Here is a 21,150-nt window from a genome sequence, read left to right as displayed (position 1 = left end):
AGATCTTGATGAGATCTCTAGAACACTCATAAATACTATATGGCCTGAAGGCGCAACACAGTGATAACGATAATGATTGTAGGGGTGTATTGTAATCGATTAACCTTTGATACATGTCAAGTATTTTGAGTTCAATAGTTTGCTACACTCATTATAATGTATGTTAAGTTTTTATTAATATGTGTTTGGTTCAATAGCTTGCTACACCAAGCTTAATGTATTGTATTCTATTCATGAAATTAACCTTTTAAAATTTCTCAAAATATATAATAAAATCAAATGAAAAATACATCCTAGGAACAACTAAAAAATAATGTGAAATTAGATTTTTTCAATTTTTGGTTGCTATTTGGATTTATTTTCATACAATTTTCTTCGTGTTTATAACATTTTTTGGTTTAAATTTTAGTTTCATTTAATAATTTTTATATAAATAATTATAATGAAACATATTTCAAGTATTAACTTGATTAAAAAAAATTTAAATTGTGTCTCAAAATTTAAAATAATTATTATTTAAAAAGATTAAATCAATCAAAATTTAAGAGATAAAAGATCAAAATAACTATTTTAAAAGATAAATAATTAAAATAAATCTCACAAAAATATAATTTAGTCACAAATTTATTAAAATAAATAGGAAGTTACAAGACTTTGTTATTTTAATAAATTTGGTTGAATTGTTAATAATGTATAAATGTGGTATATCCTTCTTTATGGTAGTATATATTTTCTAAATCGTCTTTTAACATTTCACAAATTATATATAAAAAAAAAACATATTTTTTAAGTTTTAACCAAACAAATAAAAATAAAAATTCCCATCTCGAAGTTTGTTTTATTCGTTTTGTGAGCTTTCCCATCACCAAACTTGTGTGTTTTTTGCTTCCGAGCTCTGAACTTGACCGACGCTGCTTTCGCATAAAAAAATGGCTTTCTTCTTCAACAAAACAAACATTGCATCCCATTTTCGATCTCATTCCCAGGTAGTCCTAATTTTCTTAAAACAAATCTGAGTTATAATCATTATCAATTTCATATAACGTTTTCCTTTTCGCTTTCTCTCTGTGATTTCGTTTTTCTTATACCCAAAATCCCATTTTGAGAAAACAGAAGACTGAAGATTTCGCTTCTTTTCCGCGCCGTCGATTCCACGTCGAACCCGGGCCTCGTGAAAAAGCTGTAAGCCTTAACATTTTTTTTTTAGATTTGATTTTTTTTTCACGATTCAATCATTTTGGTGCATCTAGATCACTTATTTCGACTTGTAATTACTTTGGTTTAACCTTATATTTGTAAAAAAAAAAAAAAAAAAAAAGGGATTGAGAAAATCTCGTCCATTAAGTTGGTCAATAAAAACCGTTGTTTTTTTTTTAATAGATTTATTTTGTAGACAAATATTGGGATTCAGGGTTAGGAAAATTGCTGAAATGAGATTTTGATCCTGTTTCTACGAATTTGTCATTCGGTTTCAGTATTGGCTATTGCAATGAATAAGTAGAGAACTTTCTACTCATTATATTGTTGAAAAATAAAAATAATGTTGGTTTCCAACTTCTTTGAATGTATGTGAATTCTTTGCGGTACTTCATTTAACATGCATACTGTATTGTTCAGCGGGCATCAGTTTTGAGATGTTTTTTCATTTGCTTGTGCATTCAATTTTACTGTTTGGATTTTATTGCAGCTCCTGGCAGAAGATTCATCTCTGAAGCCATTCAAATCCTATAAGAAGAGTGTAAAAAAGCTCAGAAAAATTGGGGATGTTCTGACAATTGTTGTTGTTGCAGGTATGCTGTCTTTTAACTCTGATTTTGATTATTGGAGTGAGAGTTTGTTTGAGATGTTGTGATTCGTGAATGGAAGTTGAATGACTTTGATGTGGAAAAAAAAACCTGTGAGGAGTGCTTTATTATCTCTCAATGATTGAAATCGCTTGTTAATGAGCTGAGAGATTTTATGTTTGTTTGAACTGGACTTTGTTGTTACAATTTATGTGCTGATGAAGCAGTCTGAAATCTGAAGTCTTCTAATTGCTAAAACATTAGAATGGGCCTCATGATTTTTCTTTTTACATGTTTTTGTTTCATTTCAATTTCTTTTGGCTTTATTCTCATTCTCATATCATTCTAAATGTAAAATTTATTCTTGTAGTCCTAATAAACTAACTTTGGTAACCATATTAATTTTGAAAAAAACTTAGATAAAGGATTTTAGATTCTTGCAATCAAGTTCTCAAAGCATGTAATGACATGTGAGTGTTTTTTTCCCAACATCAGTAGCCTTCGTTGATGCTAAGTTTCAGAATTTAAGAAAAACATCCATGTATTTTGCTAAGAAAAACATCAATAGCTCTCCTCAAACATCCATGAGAATTTGGTCCAAGTTTTATCTTATAAGCTATGATGCACCGATACGATACGCGTATCGGATGCGACACGTATCCGATACGGCGATACGATTATTTAAAAATATATAGGATACGATACTTGTAAGATACGTGTTATCATATGTATTAATGTTCATACAATATAATAAATGTGTACAAAATTTTGATCAAAATTCATAAACATTAAATATATAATTGTTATTTTGCAAATCCAAATTAAAAACATACTTATTGTACACTACTAAAAGTAAATAAATTATAAATCATTTCATCATAAATTACTTTTTATTTTTTACAAATAGAAATAATATTACCAATTTCATTCCTTTCTTAAAATTATAGAAGACAATTTTCATTTACAGTTCATCAAGGACCAATAGTTCTATGTTTCTATATTAAACATGTTTATAGCTGTAATGAATATTTCATAATTTTTCAAAAATTTGAACACTTTATTGATACGTATCACTAATAAGTATCGGTGAAGTATCTGAAAGTATCAAAATTGAATAAAATTTTTATAATATTTTTAAAGGCTAGGATATTTCATTGACACGTATCGGTGAAATATCCAAGAGTATCGTGTTAGATACGTATCAGATATGGATACGTGAAGCAAATTGAAGTATCCGTGCTTCATAGCTTATAAGTATTTGTAAATTTTTTTTTGATTTAATCTTACCTAGTTGTTTGAGGAGGGTGGTTGTGGAATAGGGTGGAGTGGTGGTGTTTGCCAAACTAAAAATACTGGCTAAATGCACATACAGGGAGCCTGTTTTTGGTAAGCTACTAAGCTTCGAAGGGAAAAACGAATTGTTCCAAATTCCAATCAGTGTTTCTAACTGGTTTCTCTGAGGTTGAACTTATGAACAACTTAATTCGAAATGATCTGAACCAGATTTGATGTTTGTCTTGGGCAAAGCCCTTGGTGATTTAGACATCCAGTATGCTTCTGCAGTTTGATTACTGAAACATGATTACTTCACAAATAAATTGGCTGAAGATCATAGATTATGAAAAGCACATCATGAAGAAATTTTCTGAACTAAGACCATTGAAAAGAGGGCAGACGTGGTCCTCTTTAATTCTTTTGGGGTGAAGCATTTTGGTTTTTGGATATAGTCATTGTTACCGGGCCTGTTTGTGGTAGAGTTAGTAGGTCATTTTTCTTCCTGAGTATATTCTGTGTATTTGTTTCTTTTCTACATTGATCATGCCCTCAAATGTTCAAATGTTAGCAACTCTAGCATTGAGCAACATGGTTGCTTGCATAATTGTTGGAAATTTTAGTGTCTGGTTAGCTTTGAAGGTCTATTTATATAAACACTTTAGGCAGTGAAAAAATTCCAGCATTTGCTAGCCGTAATGATGTTTCAAATTTTTGTTAAAATTTTTTATCTTGTTGGAATCTTGATTTCTAAGTTCTTTCTTTTAATGAACCCCTTTTGCTGTGTTTGGCAATGTTCACACAACCAGGAACAGATGTGAATAATATCTGGACTGGACAGCCCTCATTAATCGACGATTCTTCACACACCGAATATTCTGCTTTACCTATCTAAGTGTATTTGAATATATGCTAGTTTGTAATGTCACTTCTCTTGGAAATCTATACTAGTTTCTCTTCCTGTTCCATCTTTTTCAATCTTCTTTGGTCTTTTATGATGTTTCAGGGTGCTGTTACGAAATATATGTCAGAGCTGTTACAAGAGAGGAAGCTAGGAAACAGTAAGGTTCTGAAAGATCTGGATGAAGCAAATATTGGGAGTTAGTTTTCTGTTTTGTTGTATTTTTATGGCAACAATGTGGACGTTATGATTAGCCATGTTAGAATAAGCAGAAAAGCATTTGAACCAAAATTGCTTGTGCGTTAGTAGTATTTTCACCATTCCAGAGATGTATACTGTGACTGTCTGATGATAATGTTCATTGGCTGATACAAATTTGCTGCTTCAGGCGTGAGAAACAAAATTGGTAATCAAGTTTGAGGGCGAGCAGTTGTTTGGGGGAGTAGTTGTGATGATCTATGAGATGTTTACTGCAATTCTATAATAATGCTTTGCCTGAAATGTTAAATGAATATGATAATCATATTAATGGGAATTGTAACCCGGTGCTGGTCAAGATATTTTGGTAGTTTCTTGAGCCCATCATTATTGGGTGGATGGAAATTACGTGAGACTGATTAGGCTTTGCTTTCGTTCTTGAGAAGGGCAGTGATTAGTGAAGGAGGAATGACGTCTTTATCTACTAAATCTTGTATGTGTACATAGTATAACACTACACATTGGTCTCACATTCTTTTCTGCATCGTCGCACTCTAATTATGTTATTTCATACGTAGGTGAGAGGTGACTGCATTATTTAATTTAAAATTCAATCGAACTTGCTAATTTTAATCTAAATACTATTATTTAGCTCATACACTTTTTATAATAAGATAATGCTACGCTGTCCCTCTCTGTATATATAAGCCAAAACAAAAGCAACACTCACTGCTCAATCCATGTTAATAAAACAATTGCTTTTTAAATTAAATGAATAAAAGTAAAGCTAATTAACAAACGTAATTGCTTACTAAAAGTATTGCCTATCTAGGTAATAAAGGATAATAAATAAAACAGGCAAAATGTGTTGCAGGTTTCTAACTTGTGCACTTCTGTTGCATGCTTTTCAGTGTTGTCAACGATAACCACCGCATTGTTTTAATGTTAATGATTATTTGGTTTTCAAAACCGTTTTCTTTTCCCTTCATTAATCTGTTTATTCAAGTTGTTAAATTTGTTTTTTAGTTCGTTTCTTTTTCTTGTTTAAAAGATTTGAAAAGAGTTTTATTTTGTATTATCTGCTTTCAGAAGACTAGATACATACTACTGGATATACCTGATTGAAAGGCTGAAAAAAACTCATGATCAACATTTTAAGTGATAAGACAAAAAACTTAAAGAATGGAACATGTCCGAGAACATAACAATACTCATCATCATTATTATTACAAATTATATTACCTCATAATTTTGAGAGAATCAAATGATCAGTATGTGCTGTGACACCCCACTCCTGAAAAGGACAGTGAAAAAACGACAACTTTCGTAAACATCGCGATATGTTCGAATCTGCGTAGAAAATAAAAAGAAAAAAAAATGTGTCACTTCGTCACAACATGCCCACTGATTGTGAGATACCTGTGGTCACTGTCATCAATGGTACTAAGGTCATTTACTTAGCCAAACCCAAAAGCCGTCACCACCAAACTAAGTCATATTATGATTATGATTTATTAGTACAACTTTTTATTTTTTTATATATATTTTTGTCTCTAGTAAGTTTGAAATTTTGGTACACCATATGCATGTCCAGCATTTTTAACTGCCCCTCTGAATTTGTCTGAGTCTGAGCTGTTAACTTTCCCCACACAATTTTTTCTGGGTTTGAAAAAGAAAAAGGTAAAAGAAGAATCTGGGAGTAGTAGTTTTAGGAAAGCAAGAGGAAAAGTACTCATTCAGTGAGGTTTTGAATTGTTCAACTTGAGATGGCATCATTTGCAGGGACTACCCAAAAATGCAAAGCATGTGAGAAGACTGTATACTTGGTGGATCAGCTCACTGCTGACAACAAGATCTATCACAAATCCTGTTTCAGATGCTACCACTGCAAGGGTACCCTTAAGGTTAGATAACACTTTTTTCCCCTTTAGAGCATACCAAGAGCAAACTCAAGTCCATGCTATAAACTTGAGTTTTCTCTGTATCTTTGTGTGATGAGGCATTTGACTTTCGTACCGACATGTTTTATTCAGAAAACGTGCATCTTTGTTTGTTAGTTTGTTGTGCAGCTAACTTAGCTGATTCACTTGATTCTTTACTTGGATTGATGATGATTAAATTGTATGCTATTGCTTCAGTGCAACTGCATGGTGAGTGTTTCGTAAGGAAGTTTGATTTGGATTACCTAATAGTTAATTTGTTCTGTTTCTAGTAATTATAACAGTGTTTGGTGCATAAATTGAATCGAATTGTTAAAGAAAACAATCAGTTTAGTCATGGAATTGAGGATGGAAATAAGAGTATATGAAGATGGGTATTATAGGTTAGAGAGGAAGATCAAGATTGACATAGGATGAATAAATAAATAGTGAATACTTGGTTTTGAGAAAGATTGTGTATAATATTGTGGCCCTGAGTAGTTAAAAGCTAGTGATTGATCTATCTAAAGGTATGGAATGGAATAAAGGCTTGAGATTTTTATTAATTAAAGTTCTGGTTATATAGCTGCTATTTACCCTTTTCTTCTTTTTCTTCAAACAGTGCTTCACATTCTTCTGCAAATGTAATTTGCCATTCCAATTTTTTCTTTTATCCCCATAATTACTTGTTCTTGTATGATCATGCATTTATACACCTTTTGGCGTGATCCAACGAGCACACTCTGGTATTCTGTTGTCCTTACACAATGGAAATTTATGAATTTTCCTTTGATCCTGCAAAGCGTGCCATTAATCTGAATGTTGTCTTACTCACTGATATTTTAAAACAGCTATTCATTTCCATGATGTCCATTTAACTTGTCGATTTTTTTTTTATTTTTTTAGATTAGATTCTATAAGCGAATCATATGAAATAGAAATCGATGTTTGTATGGATGAAAGTTTGTCATTGTGTAGAAACTTCTTGGTTGAACTTGCAGGGCACACCATGCCTTTATCTAATTGCTCTCTTATTCAATGAGATATTCGAGTTTGCGACTCATTAAATATAAATTATCGGTTCCCATTAGTATCCATTTGACTCGATAATGTTAGATGTAAAATATTGAATCTCTAAGCTGGTCACATGAAATAGGAACTAATGCCAGTCCTAATGATTGTTTTTGTTAGAAGCCTAAAGCTTGAAATTGTCAAAGATCTAATGATGAATACATATTTTATCCTCTTTTCCTTATGCATCCTTGCAGTTGAGTAATTATTGTTCTTTTGAGGGTGTTCTATACTGTAAGCCTCATTTTGATCAACTCTTTAAGAAGACAGGCAGCTTGGACAAAAGTTTTGAAGGTGAATTATTGTTATTTACTTGTTTCTGATACATAAACACTTACAATTTCTAATACATTATCCAAATCATCCTGTTTCTAAGCTTATTTCTTCTTGATTTCTCATTAACTTTCATATTTATTGCTTGTAGGGATTCCAAGAACTGTCAGACTTGAAAGATCTACTGATCAGGTTTTCCAAATCTGATTAACTACAAAATATTTATTTTCACCCTTAGAATTCTTATTTAGTGTTCTTCAATGGAGGTTTTTTTTTATAACTTTTGTGTTTGATTTCTTACATAGTAAATTCTCTCTTGACTTCTTCAGGTCCAAACCAATAGCAAGGTTTCAAATTTGTTTGCTGGAACTCAGGAAAAATGTGTTGCTTGCAAGAAAACCGTGTACCCAATTGAGAAGGTAATCAACTAATTTTATCAAAATTTTCTTCATATTGAGGGAAAGTGATCTTTATTGTCGAAGTCTTCTTCTAAATTATTATATAGAGTAAACTAAGAAGTCCTAGAATCTCTTAATTCAAGTTCTTACTTTCATCAAATTTTGACCTTAACAGATGTGAATTTATAAAACATCAAAATTCTTTGCCCAACATTTTTAACGTGAACATTTTAGCTTCCCTCTCAAACATCATTTGATTTGTGTTCTACTGTTCCTTATTCAAATTTAGATCTAGAATCTTAGAACTTAAATTCTGTTAAAGTAAAAATGAAAATAAAAGCTAATCCTCTGATACACAGTATAGAGAGCCCATCAAGTAAATAATAGCTTAGAAACACAGGAAATCTTGAGCTAACAATGATTCAGCTTAGCTATTGGCTACATAATGTATCCATTATTTTCTGAAGTCAAATATTGCATTCAAACAAAATAGTAGACATTAGCAAAGCAGTGAAAACAACTCATATCTCGGGTCATTTCTAATTGTTTGACAATGTAAAAATCTTTATACCGACAATATATCAAAATTAAACTCTAACAAAATGGAATTAAGCCACTATAAAAAAGAAAATCTATCTTGGAGTAAAGTTCATAAGACCGGCTATAGTAACCTCTTTCACTTCATTAAAAAAATTAGAGGGCGAGATACTCGTTTTATCATTTTGTGATCTGATCATTCAAGACCATAAATGAATAGTTGAACAACATTTGTTTCTCTAAGTCACCATTTTTAATTTGGGAAAAATCAGCAAGGAGTAAGTCCATTTAATTTCTGTATACTAATCGGCAAATGGAAATGTCAACACCTTATTTTTCTGTTGGTGGAGAAGGAGGCACAACGACAACTTAGTCTCAATTTAGGTCTTTGTTATCATTATGGGGTTGCAGAGGAAGAGAAGAGAGTGAGAGAGCTATTTTTAAACCATGAGTTCTTGTTAACTTTAGAAAATTTTAGTGTTTTGTATTATATTATGTCTGATATTAATAATGGCACTATCCATTGTTCTTTTTCAGGTAGCTGTTGATGGAACATCTTACCATAAGGCTTGTTTCAGGTGCACTCATGGAGGATGTGTAATTAGCCCATCAAACTATGTGGCACATGAACATCGCCTTTATTGTAGGCACCATCACACACAATTGTTCAAGCAGAAAGGTAACTTCAGTCAACTTGACAAACAAGAAAACAATGAAGGGGTGACTGAGAACACAACAACTGAGTAATAGCATGCATGCAACTTTCAAGTTACAGTGGCAATACATGTTCAGATGGTGACTCTTTCAGGAATCAAATGCCATTGTTTCAATCAACATTTCTCTGTTTATTATGTACTTGAAAAATTTTGTGAGACAAATTTTGGGGTTGATAATTGAGAAGAATTAGTGGGCAGTTTGGCTTAATCATACGGCTGACCAATCTGCATTTTGCTTTCAAGCTTTATGAAGTTTGTGTTTTTCATTACTGTAATAAATTATGGTCTTCTCTGTAAATTTCCTGTTGATTTTGATTACTCACATTAAAAAAAAAAACTTTCTGCACTTTGTATTAGTAGAATGAATTTCTTCACAATTGAGTTTAATTGACAACTAGGAAAACATTAGGAGCAACTTTGTTCATGAAATTATGAAAGACTTCTTGAAGTATTAGCTATGCTAAAGAAAATATAGAGCCTCACTTAACTTTATGTTTGGTGATCTTTATGCGTTAAAAGGAATTAGACTCCGACTATCAATTAAATGATATCTTTGGTTAAAAAAAAGCATTAACAGTCTAACTAATTAGTAACTCTATGTTTGAAAATGTAATCGAAGTGTATTTTGGACCTATGTTCATTACATGCAACTAGTGAAATTTTAGAAGGCAAATGTACGATTTTCAGGAATATATACGTAATATATTTTGAGATAATAAATATTTTGTACATTTAGACATGAGAAGATAAATTACGTTAAATAAATTATATAATTTTATTTCTCTTGTAGTATTTTTATGTGTTTCCTCATCGTTAGGCTTAAAGAATAGATGAGAAGTATTTTGTTTCCCGATAGATTATAGGTGCCTTTCAAATTTACTTGATTAGTTGATGCAACCGGGAAAAAGAATTTCACAATGAATGGCTGCAAGTTGACTTTGTTATCTAAATGTTTTGCATGGCGATACTTGGCACAACATTAAAGATTCTCGGTCAACTTTTAAGGCTATTGGTTTTTACATTTTTGTGTAATGTGAAATATGACCTCTTGCAATGATTGGTCTCATTCACTACCATACTTTTTCGGCCTGAGCTATGTTTGCGGAATTTCCTTTCCACCTAGTCTCTTTGGAACAAAAACGAGAAACGTCACACCGTTAATTTTAAGGTGTTAATTTAGTTATATAATTAAATGTTGGTTGTTGTTAATACTATAGTTTTAGAATTATGGAGTTAATGATCTTTGAGAATTAAATTATCTTTGAAGTAATTCAATCGGTTCAGCTTAAGAGAGGTATATAAGATTTTTCTTAAAATGTGAACTTCATAAGTTGATATTTTAAGAAAATCTTATAAAGAAGTTAGTGAGAAGTTCTCTGAAACTTACGTAAATCTTTTCCACTGTAAACACCAATTTTGTTACATTAATTTTTCTAATAATTTCTTTCTTAAATCTCCAAATAAATTATTCAAGAATTAAAGAATAATATATATATGTGGGTATATATATTGTTATGAAACTTAAATTAGGAGTTTTATTTTTGTTTTAATAATATTAATGGTGTGAATTATGAGAGGCATTTAAAATATGTAAACGTTGTTTTTTGTCAGCTACAAATAAGTGTAATTTCATTTGCAACATGAATGAGAATATAGAGAGTTTGTTTTGCTCCCAAATTTATGCCCTTTTCTCATTAACAAATTGGCATCAGAGCTTGTGTGCGTGAGGTGAGAGTGAGCCGACCTGAGCTGACCTGAGCCGACCTGGTGTACCCAGCCTGAGAGAAGAAAAAAATTCTTGTGAGGTGTGTGAGTGGAGCGTATACACTCAAGAGAGATGGCAGGTTTAACTAATGGCATTCCATTACCCAAATTGACTAAAGATGTCAATTACGATAACTGGAAGCTGCAGATGAAGGCCCTTCTCGGCTCCCAAGACAACTGGGATGTGGTTGAGAATGGGTACGAGGAACCGGTGACCACTGAGGGGTATACAAATGCCCAGATGAATGCATTGAAGGTTGCTCGGGCAAAGGACAAGGCAGCACTGTATTTGCTGTACCGAGCTGTTGACGAGTCGGGTTTTGAGAAGATTGCTAATGCTAAATCTTCAAAAGAGGCATGGGACATACTCGAGAAAGCAAAAAAGGGAGATGAACGCGTGAAGCAAGTTCGGCTTCAAACCCTTAGGGGCGAACTGGAAAACATCAGGATGAAGGAGTCAGAAGGTGTATCCGAGTTCATTACTCGGGTGGAGACTGTGGCGAACAAACTAAACAGGAATGGAGAGAATCTTCCCTCAAGCCGAGTTGTGGAGAAGATCTTAAGGTCATTGACAGATGACTTTGAGAATATAGTGTGTGCAATTGAAGAGTCTAAGGATCTGTCAACGCTCACTGTCGAAGAGCTTACTAGGTCCCTGGAGGCGTATGAGCAGAGGAAAAAGAATAAGAAGGAGAAGGGGGAGTCCCTTGAACAAGCTCTCCAGGCAAAGGCGACAATAAAGGAGGAGAAGGTGTTCTATGCTCAGAATAATAGAGGACGAGGAAGAGGTAGAGGCCTAGGTGGTCGAGGAAGAGGAGGACGAGGTAATGAGTATGTCGGCCAACAGAACTGGCGTGGCCGAGGTCAAACTCAGGGTGGCCGAGGTCAGACCTGGGGTGGCCGATCAAACACAAATAACATTATTGAATGTTATAACTGTGGGAAGTATGGACATGTGGCCAAGGAGTGTTACTCGATAAAATGCTACAATTGTGGAAATCTGGGTCATATTTCCAAAGATTGTAGGTCCGAGAAGAAAAAGGAGGAACCAACCAACTTCCTTGCCGAGGAAGAAGATGAAGGATTGTTGCTGGTGACAACTATTCCAGAAACCGAGATAAAACTGAGTTGTTCTTCCGAGATCAAACCGAGTTGTACTGATAACTCTGTTTGGTACTTGGACACCGGCGCAAGCAATCACATGTGTGGTGACGAGCACTTGTTCAAAATGCTTTCAAAGGAGGAGGTCGGATCTGTTTCTTTCGGAGATGCTTCAAAACTAACTGTTAAAGGCCGAGGAACGATCCGATATCAACAGAGAAATGGGAAAATCGGAGAGATCAGAGATGTATACTACGTACCCGATCTCAAAAGCAACATATTAAGCATGGGACAGTTAATGGAGAAAGGGTACTCGGTTCTGATGAAAGACCGAGAACTACAACTGAAGGATAAACTCGGGAGACTAGTTGCCCAAGTAGAAATGAAGAAAAATCGCATGTACAAACTTGAGCTGAAAATAGTTCGAGATGAATGCATGCAACTTGATTTGGAGGATGAGGCCATGAAGTGGCATCGGAGGTTCGGTCATCTTCACTTTAGGGGTTTGACCGAGCTGGTGAAAAAGGAGATGGTGATTGGACTGCCTAAAATGGAGTTTGAAAAGAAGTTCTGTGAAGAATGTGTGATCGGGAAGCACGCGAGGACTTCTTTCCCAAGGAGTTCTGAGTACCGAGCAAAGGAGCAACTCGGACTGATCCATACCGACCTGTGTGGCCCAATAACTCCAGAATCATTCAGTGGTAAGAAGTATTTCCTCTCTTTCATTGATGATTTCTCAAGAAAGACGTGGGTTTATTTTTTGAAGGAGAAGCTAGAAGTGTTTGAAACCTTCAAGAAATTCAAAGTGATGGTGGAAAAAGAGACAAGTAAATTTGTCAAAACAGTTCGATCTAACCGAGGTGGCGAGTTCACTTCCTTTGAGTTCAACAAATACTGCGAGGAACATAGGATTAAGCGTTTCTTGACTGCCACATATTCTCCGCAGCAAAATGGTGTAGCGGAACGGAAGAACCGAACTATTCTTGATATGGTTTGATCTATGTTGAAAGGGAAGAATATGCCGAAGAAGTTTTGGGCAGAGGCAGTGCAGTGTGCAGTCTATGTGCAAAATAGATGCCCACATGCAAAGCTAGGAGAGAAGACGCCTCAGGAGATCTGGAGTGGCATGAAGCCAAGTGTTTCTCATCTTAGGGTGTTCGGTAGCTTGGCCTATGGGCAAGTACCAAGACAGTAGAGGACAAAGTTAGAAGATCGAAGCAAGAAGTATATATTTATTGGATATGATGAAAAATCCAAAGCATACAAGTTATTTGATCCTGATAACAAAAAGGTGGTGGTGAGCCGAGATGTTCACGTGGAGGAAACAAAGCAATGGTGTTGGAGTAACTCGGCCGAAGTAGAAACTAGCTCGGATAGCTCGGACATTGTTGTACCTTCAACAATAACTACGACCGAGCTCTCAGATGAAGAATCCGAGCTACAACAGCCAAGGATGAGAAGCCTGAGGGAAATTTACGACACTACAAGTGAAGTCCATGCTGTATGTCTTCTTGCCGACTCTGAAGACTTGAGTTTTGAGAAAGCTGTCCAAGATGAGAAGTGGAGAACAGCTGTGGATGAGGAGTTTGAAGCGATTGAGCGTAATAAAACTTGGCAATTGACCAACCTTCCTGAAGGAGCTCGACCCATTGGAGTAAAATGGGTGTACAAAAAGAAGTTGAATGCTGAGGGAGAGGTTGAGCGTTATAAAGTTCGGCTTGTTGTGAAGGGCTATAAACAAAAGGAAGGAATTGACTATGATGAGGTTTTTGCTCCTGTCACGAGAATGGAGTCAATCCGACTTCTGATCTCGTTAGCTGCTCAGAGACAATGGAAAATTCTACAGATGGATGTGAAGTCAGCCTTTCTAAATGAAGTGCTGAAGGAGGAGGTGTATGTTGAGCAACCACTCGGGTACATGAAGAGAGGAGAAGAAAAGAAGGTGCTGAGATTGAGAAAAGCCCTCTACGGGTTGAAGCAAGCTCCTCGTGCTTGGAATGAAAGGATTGATGGGTATTTCAAGAAGAACGGGTATGAGCAATGTCCGTACGAGCATGCCTTATACATAAAGAACTCAGGAAAAGATATGATGGTAGTTGCTCTCTATGTCGACGACCTCATATTCACTGGAAGTAATGCTAAACTGATTAAGGAGTTCAAGGAGATAATGGAAAAGGAGTTCGAGATGACTGACTTAGGCTTGATGAAATATTTTCTTGGCCTAGAAGTGAAGCAATCGGATGAAGGGATTTTTATATCCCAAGAAAGGTATGCACTTGAAATCCTAAAGAAGTTTAAAATGGAGGATTGCAATCCGGTTTCTACTCCAATGGAACCAGGCACAAAACTTTCAAAGTTTGATGGAGGAGATCGAGCTGATTCTGGAAGATATCGGAGCTTAGTCGGAAGTCTGAGGTACCTTACAAGCACGAGACCCGACTTAATGTTGAGTGTTGGGATAACGAGCAGATTTATGGAGGATAACGAGCAGATTTATGGAGGATCCGAGCTACACACATTGGAAGGCCTTGAAGAGAATTCTGAGATATGTTCGAGGAAGCCTATCACTTGGTCTTTTCTATTCAAAATCGGACGACTACCGATTACTGGGTTACTCGGACAGTGATTGGTGTGGAGATGTTGATGATCGGAAGAGTACCTCGGGTTATGTATTTCTACTCGGGAATACGGCTTTTACTTGGCTGTCAAAGAAGCAGCCTATTGTAACTCTGTCAACTTGTGAGGCCGAGTACGTGGCGGCATCTTGGAGCGTATGTCATGCAGTTTGGCTTTCAAATTTACTGAGGCATATGGGAGTGATCCGAGATGAAGCGATTGTGATCCGAGTTGATAACAAGTCGGCAATCGAGTTGGCAAAGAACCCGGTCAATCATGGAAGGAGCAAGCACATTGACGTCCGATTTCATTTCATCCGAGAGCAGATCAGACAAGGAAAAGCCGAGTTGGAGCATGTCGGAAGCCGAGTTCAAGCAGCAGATATATTTACCAAGCCACTACCGACTACACTGCTGGAAAATTGCAAAAAGCTGTTTGGAATGAGAGATGGGAAAAGCATTTAAGTTTAAGGGGGAGATTTGTTATGAAACTTAAATTAGGAGTTTTATTTTTGTTTTAATAATATTAATGGTGTGAATTATGAGAGGCATTTAAAATATGTAAACGTTGTTTTTTGTCAGCTACAAATAAGTGTAATTTCATTTGCAACATGAATGAGAATATAGAGAGTTTGTTTTGCTCCCAAATTTATGCCCTTTTTTCATTAACATATATATGTATGTATATATGTATTTTTTTTTTTTGTGACTTGTATATTTAAAATAAAAAAATAGAGTGATTAATCATAGCTTTTCCTTCTAAAATATAATATAAAATAAAATAACAAAAATAGAAAGAAATAAAAAAAATATCAAATAGTGTATAAAGGAGTCAGAAAACAAAACTGAGTAAAAGAACGGGGAGACACCATTTTGAGTTTAAAATAACATAGACTTTCTCTTGCACTACTACTCGATAGTCCACCTGTTGCTCCACCATAGTATGATATTGTCCCCTGTGGGCTAGGCTCGCACGGTTTTGTTTTTGGGCTCCTTCCCAAAAGGCCTCATACTATATAGAATGATGGACACCCTTATAAACTAGCCAATATTCCTTCATTTTACAGATGTGGGACTTGGAATGAATCCCAACAGATAGTGTAAGCCTGTTCTCCTCAAAGGTTGTTTATGCTATCCCTGCAGTTTTTCCTTTTTGATTGGAAAAATAAATCCTCAGCATAAGGGGAAGAGAAAAGAAGGAATTCATGAATGAGGAAAGGGAACGATATATAGGGGTCGAGGTTCAGTGGAAAAAAAAAAGAAGGTTCTTTTCCTTTTGAAAAAGGCGGAGAAAAGAAGAAGGAAACGGTAGCGAAAGGAGGAGAGGTTTGGAAGCGGAAGAAGGAAGAAAGAATCCGTGAAGGAAGGAAGAAGCGGTAAGGTAAATCGTTTTTTTTAACTTATTCACAGTGCCCTTTTATTTATTTTTATTTTCTTTCTTAGCTTGGTTATTATTAGCTTGCATATGGAACCTCCATAGCATAGTTTTAAAAATCGGACCGGTCATAGAACCGGTTAAGATACTGGGTCAGTGGGTCAAAGATTGAACCGGTAGGTCACTAGTTGAACCGCATAACTCGGTTTTTATTTATTTTTATTAAAAAAATATTCATATTAAATATATTTTATACTTATAAATTTTAATAAATTCATATCTTATTTTAAATTTTAATTTTTCTATCTTATTTAAAATTATTTTTATTTTTATTTTATAAAAAAATACATAAAAAATTATATGTTAAACGGTATATTAATACAAATTAAAAATATAAATAATATGTACATATATAATATGCTTGCAATTAATATTACAAAATAATATATGTAATATTTACATAGATATTATATTATTAAATGTATAATTTAAAATTAATAATATACTATAAAAGTTATTTAAGCTGTATATATTGCAAACAAATATATTAGAACAAGTAGTTATTGTTATATTTAATAAGACTCATTGCTTTTCCATTAAGAGATTCAATTTTTATTATTATTTTTGTGGTTTATGGTCCCTTAAAAAAATTTATATAAAAAAAAAAGTAGTTGGACCGGTTTGACCCACCGGTTCACCGGTTGAACCGGAAAATTGACCGGTTCAATCCAATTTAAAACGGGTCGACTGCATAACCGATCCAACTTAAGATTCGGACCGGCTAGACCACCGGTTCCCGGTCCAACCGGTCCAACCGGCCGGGTCGGTCCGGGTTTTAAAACACTGCTCCATAGGAAGTCACCACGTCAAAGCATTGGTCACTTCATGTCATTCATACATTCACGTCGGGCCACTTTTTGAAAGTATATATACACAATGAAAGCAAAAAAAAATAATGCCCGGATGGTTTTCCCATTGTCACTGTTGCACGCAACTCTCACTTATGTTCATCCATTTATTTTAAACATGTTTTACTTTTTCAGTCAATAATAAATTTAGTAATATGCCTTCGATAACTCTCAGCTATGTAATTTGTGACTTAAGCTACTCGTCAGATATATTACTTTTACTGTTGTGCAGGCTTAGGTTAGTTTATGTTGTAAAGCCTACACGTACTTAATATCATAAATAAGGAATTAATAAAAAATATACACTGAACTTACGAGGCAATATTAAAAATAAAGAAAGAAAGATAAGTAATATTATAGATTAAGTTCTAGGTAATCCATATTTTCCTATTAGATGTTTATTTGATCATATTTTAAATTACCTTCTTATAATACGCTTAATCATCGCTTAAATTTATTTTATTAAGAAATTAATTAGACGTGATGCCTTCTTAATCTCGAAATCTCAGGATACAAGTTGTGACAACTTTGTAGTTCTAAGTTTTCCCCTAAAAATGAAATATTTCACAATCGTTAATCTAGATTAAGTCATGAAAACTATTTTTATTCACAATAAAAAGGAGAGGACTTTTCTAACATTTTGTTTTAAAGGGAGTGAATTAATTAGATGAAACGTTTATTTAATCCTAGAAGCTTGGAAGCACAAACTGTGATAATTTGATAGTTCTAAAACTTCTTTCTAGAACTTTAACACATATCAAACCATTTTATAAAAAGAATTAGCTAAGGAGTACACCTTAGTTGGTTCCATCCTGCAAGACACGTGAATTGTGACAGTTCAAAGATCCTACAGTAATAATAATAATAGTAATAATAATAATATTAATAATATCTATCATGTTAAAAAAGAATTATTTTAATGTAACATTCTCTTGATTCTAGAGCTTAAAGTTGTAAGTCGTGACGATTTGTCATCTTAAAGTCCTTATTTAAATTCAAAATATGATTAAATGTCAAAATATAGAGTTACAATATTCAATATAAATATTTGAAGTTATTGTATCAAAATTTTATTGGAGGAATAGTTAATTAGATGTGACATCTTTTTAACCTTTGAATTTAAGGTACAAGTTGTGACAACTTATCTTTAAATTTTTCCTCCAAAAACAAAAATGACCAACCCAAAAATATTTTAAGATAATAATATCTATAGCAATAATTATAATTAAAATTTTATTGAATTGACTTTGGTATACACCTTAGTCAATTTTATATTTTTAGGGTGAATGAGCTGAGACAGTTCAAGAATCCTATATTTAACAAAATTAAAATTTAATTAAAAAAATATCAACACACAAATATTTTTTACAAAGAACTACGTGACTCTAATTCTTTATTACACATGGAGATACGTAGGAGCAAGAAATAAATCTTGTCGAACCAAAAAAATAAAAAATAAAAACATATTATCTTCCTTTTTATATAACAATAATAATTTTAATATTTTTTAATGCATTAGTTAAATTAAATATATTTGATCATTTTAGTGAGATAAATATTTTAGAAATTATAAATAATTTGTTTAATTAATTAAAGGTAATCGTCTTAGGACGAACGTTGTGAGGTGCTAATACCTTCCTCACACGTAATCGAATCCCGAACTCAAAAATCTGGTTTTCGTAGATTATTTTCTATTTTATGATTTTTCCAATGTTTTTCCGTAAAAAGCAACATTGGTGGCAACTCCTTATTTTTAATTTATTTTTCGCTGTCCCGTCGCGATCTCGGTTGCGACATCAACTTTTCTATACTAAAACCCTTCTCCTATTCTCCTTGTAGCTATCAAGATTTGTTGAGTGGGTGATTCAAAGCTTGTAGAGCATAGAAACTCCAAGTCGGAGGCCATGTGGAGTGATGGAGGACCATCCTTGAAGACACATGTGGGCCCCATCACTAGGTCCATGGCTAGGAGAGTTGAAGAGGAGGAGGGAGTTCACACACCAAGGGACACTCTCCTCATGATCATAGAGTATTAGTGCTCTCCTAAGCCTCATTAATTTAGGATTTATTTTCCATTTTAACCCTTGTATTTTGGGGTATTTTAGTCATAGGATTTATTTCTTTGTATTACTCATTTTACCCTTGTATTATGAGGTGCTTTAGGTGATTAGGTTTTTAATTTGGGCTAGGGTATCACATTAGGAGGTGACGCCTATTTTTGGTGAAGCATTGAATGTATTTTTGGTGATAGAAAGGCTTAGGCCCAAGTGGAGGGCAAAGGTTGCATGGTCTTATCATGCACCTAGATATAGTCAATCTAAACCCATAGATTCCATCCTTGGCCACCAAGTTGCATCTAGGGTTTATTTACATTTCATTTGGAGTGCATTAGCCATATGAATTTCGGCCATGCACATCTCAAATGAAACCCTAGATGCCTCCCCTCCTATAAATACCCAACACCCCACCACTTGTAAATACTTTGGATTATATGATATTGAGTGAGCCTTTTGTGCCTCAAAATCTATCCTTAGTCCCTAGGTTAGTTTCGGCTAGCCCCCTTCATTCTCCACCCTTGGAGAGTGAAACCCTAGAGTGGCCTCCACCTACACTTGGAGTGAGCCAACCTTGTGAGCACCAAACACCATTTCACCAAACACTTCCGCCCAACACCTCCTTTCACGCCCATTTCCCTTTTGTCCCACAAAAACCTTCCTTTGTCTACCCCTTGGTGAACCTAGATCAAGGGCAAGGAGTCTCCTTTCAACCACTATCATCATCCATGGAAGGAACTACTCCATCATGGAGTTTATTTCTTCTCCTCTCCTCTTCTTGGTTCACATCGATAAGAGGTAAGGGAAGCTTTGTTATGAATCATTATTGATGCATGTTGTTTGTTGATGTTGTAGTCACTCTAATTTTAGTTGAAAAACAGATTGAATGCATAAGATAATGATTGATTAGTTGTGGTTTCTCTTTTGAAGTTTCTCGTGAGTTGAATATGTTGATTTTTTATTTTTGATGGATGCATGTTACTTTTGATGGTGGAATTGTGTTGTGCATGTTGTTTATATGTTGCATTTTGCAATTCATGTTGTTGGATTTATGGATTTCAAATGGAGTGGGTGGAAATTAGTTTATGCATAAATGCAAGACTAATATTGCATCAAATGCACCTTCATTGCGTCGGGCATGACTCAAGTTAGGGGGTTCTTTATCGTAATCATGTTGGGTGCAAGATTAGTAGTGTCACACGTGGATCAGTGAGGAGTCTTCTAATTTAGTCACGTAGGGTGTGGAATGAGTCGCATTAAGTATGAGTGAGGTAGAAATTCTCTGGCTGATTGACATTTTTCTTGGGTTTTGTCAAGCCAAATGTAGGAGACTCAAAATTTCTCCACCTCACCCATGTTGGGCACACTAGGATTAATGTTGGGCGTGGATAAGACAAAAATCTCTATCTCAATAACATTGGGTGCACTTAGAATGGTGTTAGGCGTGATATGTTAAAATGAAGTAAGATGGTTTAAAGTTGTTTACATGTTGAAGTATGATGAATTGTTTACATGGTTTGAATGATGATATATGATGATGTTAAAAGTTGTCTATGATAAGAATTGATGAAGTTAATTAAGTTGTAAGATGTTTGGTGTTTTAAGCTGCATGTTGATGAATGATAAAGTTGTAAAGTTGTATTGATGTTATATTTGATTAAGTTGTTAAGTTGTCAAGCATATGGTATAGATATATATTTTAGTTAAAATAAATAAAAACTATAGGAAAGTAAAAGATGTTTTAGAAATTAAAATATCTCATTGTGTGAATATAAGTTGTGATGCTTCGAGAGCCTAGTTGAAACCATTTAGTAAGTAAGATGACTTTTGAATAGGTAGTTACTTTTAAAGTTGTCTCCTCTAGATTTTATGTGATATCTATATGTGGATAAGGTTGAAACATATGTGTATAAAGTGACCAATTGAGTAAACGACAAGGTTGAAGACTTGGTCCCTGATCGAGTATTGGAAGGGTGTAGTATTTAGAGGGCAGTCGGTGGGTTAATCACATAGTTGATTTAATGTTGTAAGCTAATGTCATGATAGGTTCATACCCAAATTGTTCTACTGTAACATAATACTAGACTTCTTAGTTTAAGTGACAAAACCTGATAAATCAAAATAAGTAGTTAAATAGGTTCTCTAAGAGACCTAAAGTGGTCTATATCTAACCTGGTTGCGATAAGTCAAACGTTGTGATTCGATAAACTCTAGCCACTTAAATTGCTTATCTCTACCATAAGAGATCTCCTTAGTTAATATGT

At 34.2% G+C, this 21,150-nt stretch overlaps 2 protein-coding genes across 3 annotated transcripts; both read left to right on the top strand.

The window, feature by feature from the left end:
* The first annotated feature begins 829 nt into the window (after positions 1–829).
* Positions 830–4,344, top strand: LOC109810773 (succinate dehydrogenase subunit 7B, mitochondrial). Of its 2 annotated transcripts, XM_083076677.1 has the most exons (5): positions 830–986; positions 1,114–1,182; positions 1,688–1,790; positions 3,866–3,975; positions 4,063–4,344. In XM_083076677.1, the coding sequence occupies exons 1-4, from the start codon at positions 930–932 to the stop codon at positions 3,949–3,951; spliced, it is 315 nt and encodes a 104-aa protein (XP_082932803.1). In that variant the 5' UTR covers positions 830–929; the 3' UTR covers positions 3,952–3,975; positions 4,063–4,344. The 2 variants fall into 2 exon arrangements, with proteins under 2 accessions (XP_082932803.1, XP_020229918.1); XM_020374329.3 differs by lacking the exon at positions 3,866–3,975.
* A 1,379-nt stretch (positions 4,345–5,723) lies between these two features.
* On the top strand, positions 5,724–9,367 carry LOC109810793 (LIM domain-containing protein WLIM1). The gene is made up of 5 exons (XM_020374347.2): positions 5,724–6,059; positions 7,343–7,439; positions 7,570–7,610; positions 7,748–7,837; positions 8,891–9,367. Exons 1-5 carry the CDS (start codon positions 5,922–5,924, stop codon positions 9,098–9,100), a joined length of 576 nt encoding a protein of 191 aa, XP_020229936.1. The 5' UTR covers positions 5,724–5,921; the 3' UTR covers positions 9,101–9,367.
* Positions 9,368–21,150: the final 11,783 nt, after the last annotated feature.

This window comes from Cajanus cajan, chromosome 6, assembly GCF_000230855.2.
Source record: "Cajanus cajan strain Asha chromosome 6, NIPB_CcT2T_4, whole genome shotgun sequence".
Classification (NCBI taxonomy): domain Eukaryota; kingdom Viridiplantae; phylum Streptophyta; class Magnoliopsida; order Fabales; family Fabaceae; genus Cajanus; species Cajanus cajan.
This window is presented reverse-complemented; position numbering and strand designations above follow the sequence as displayed.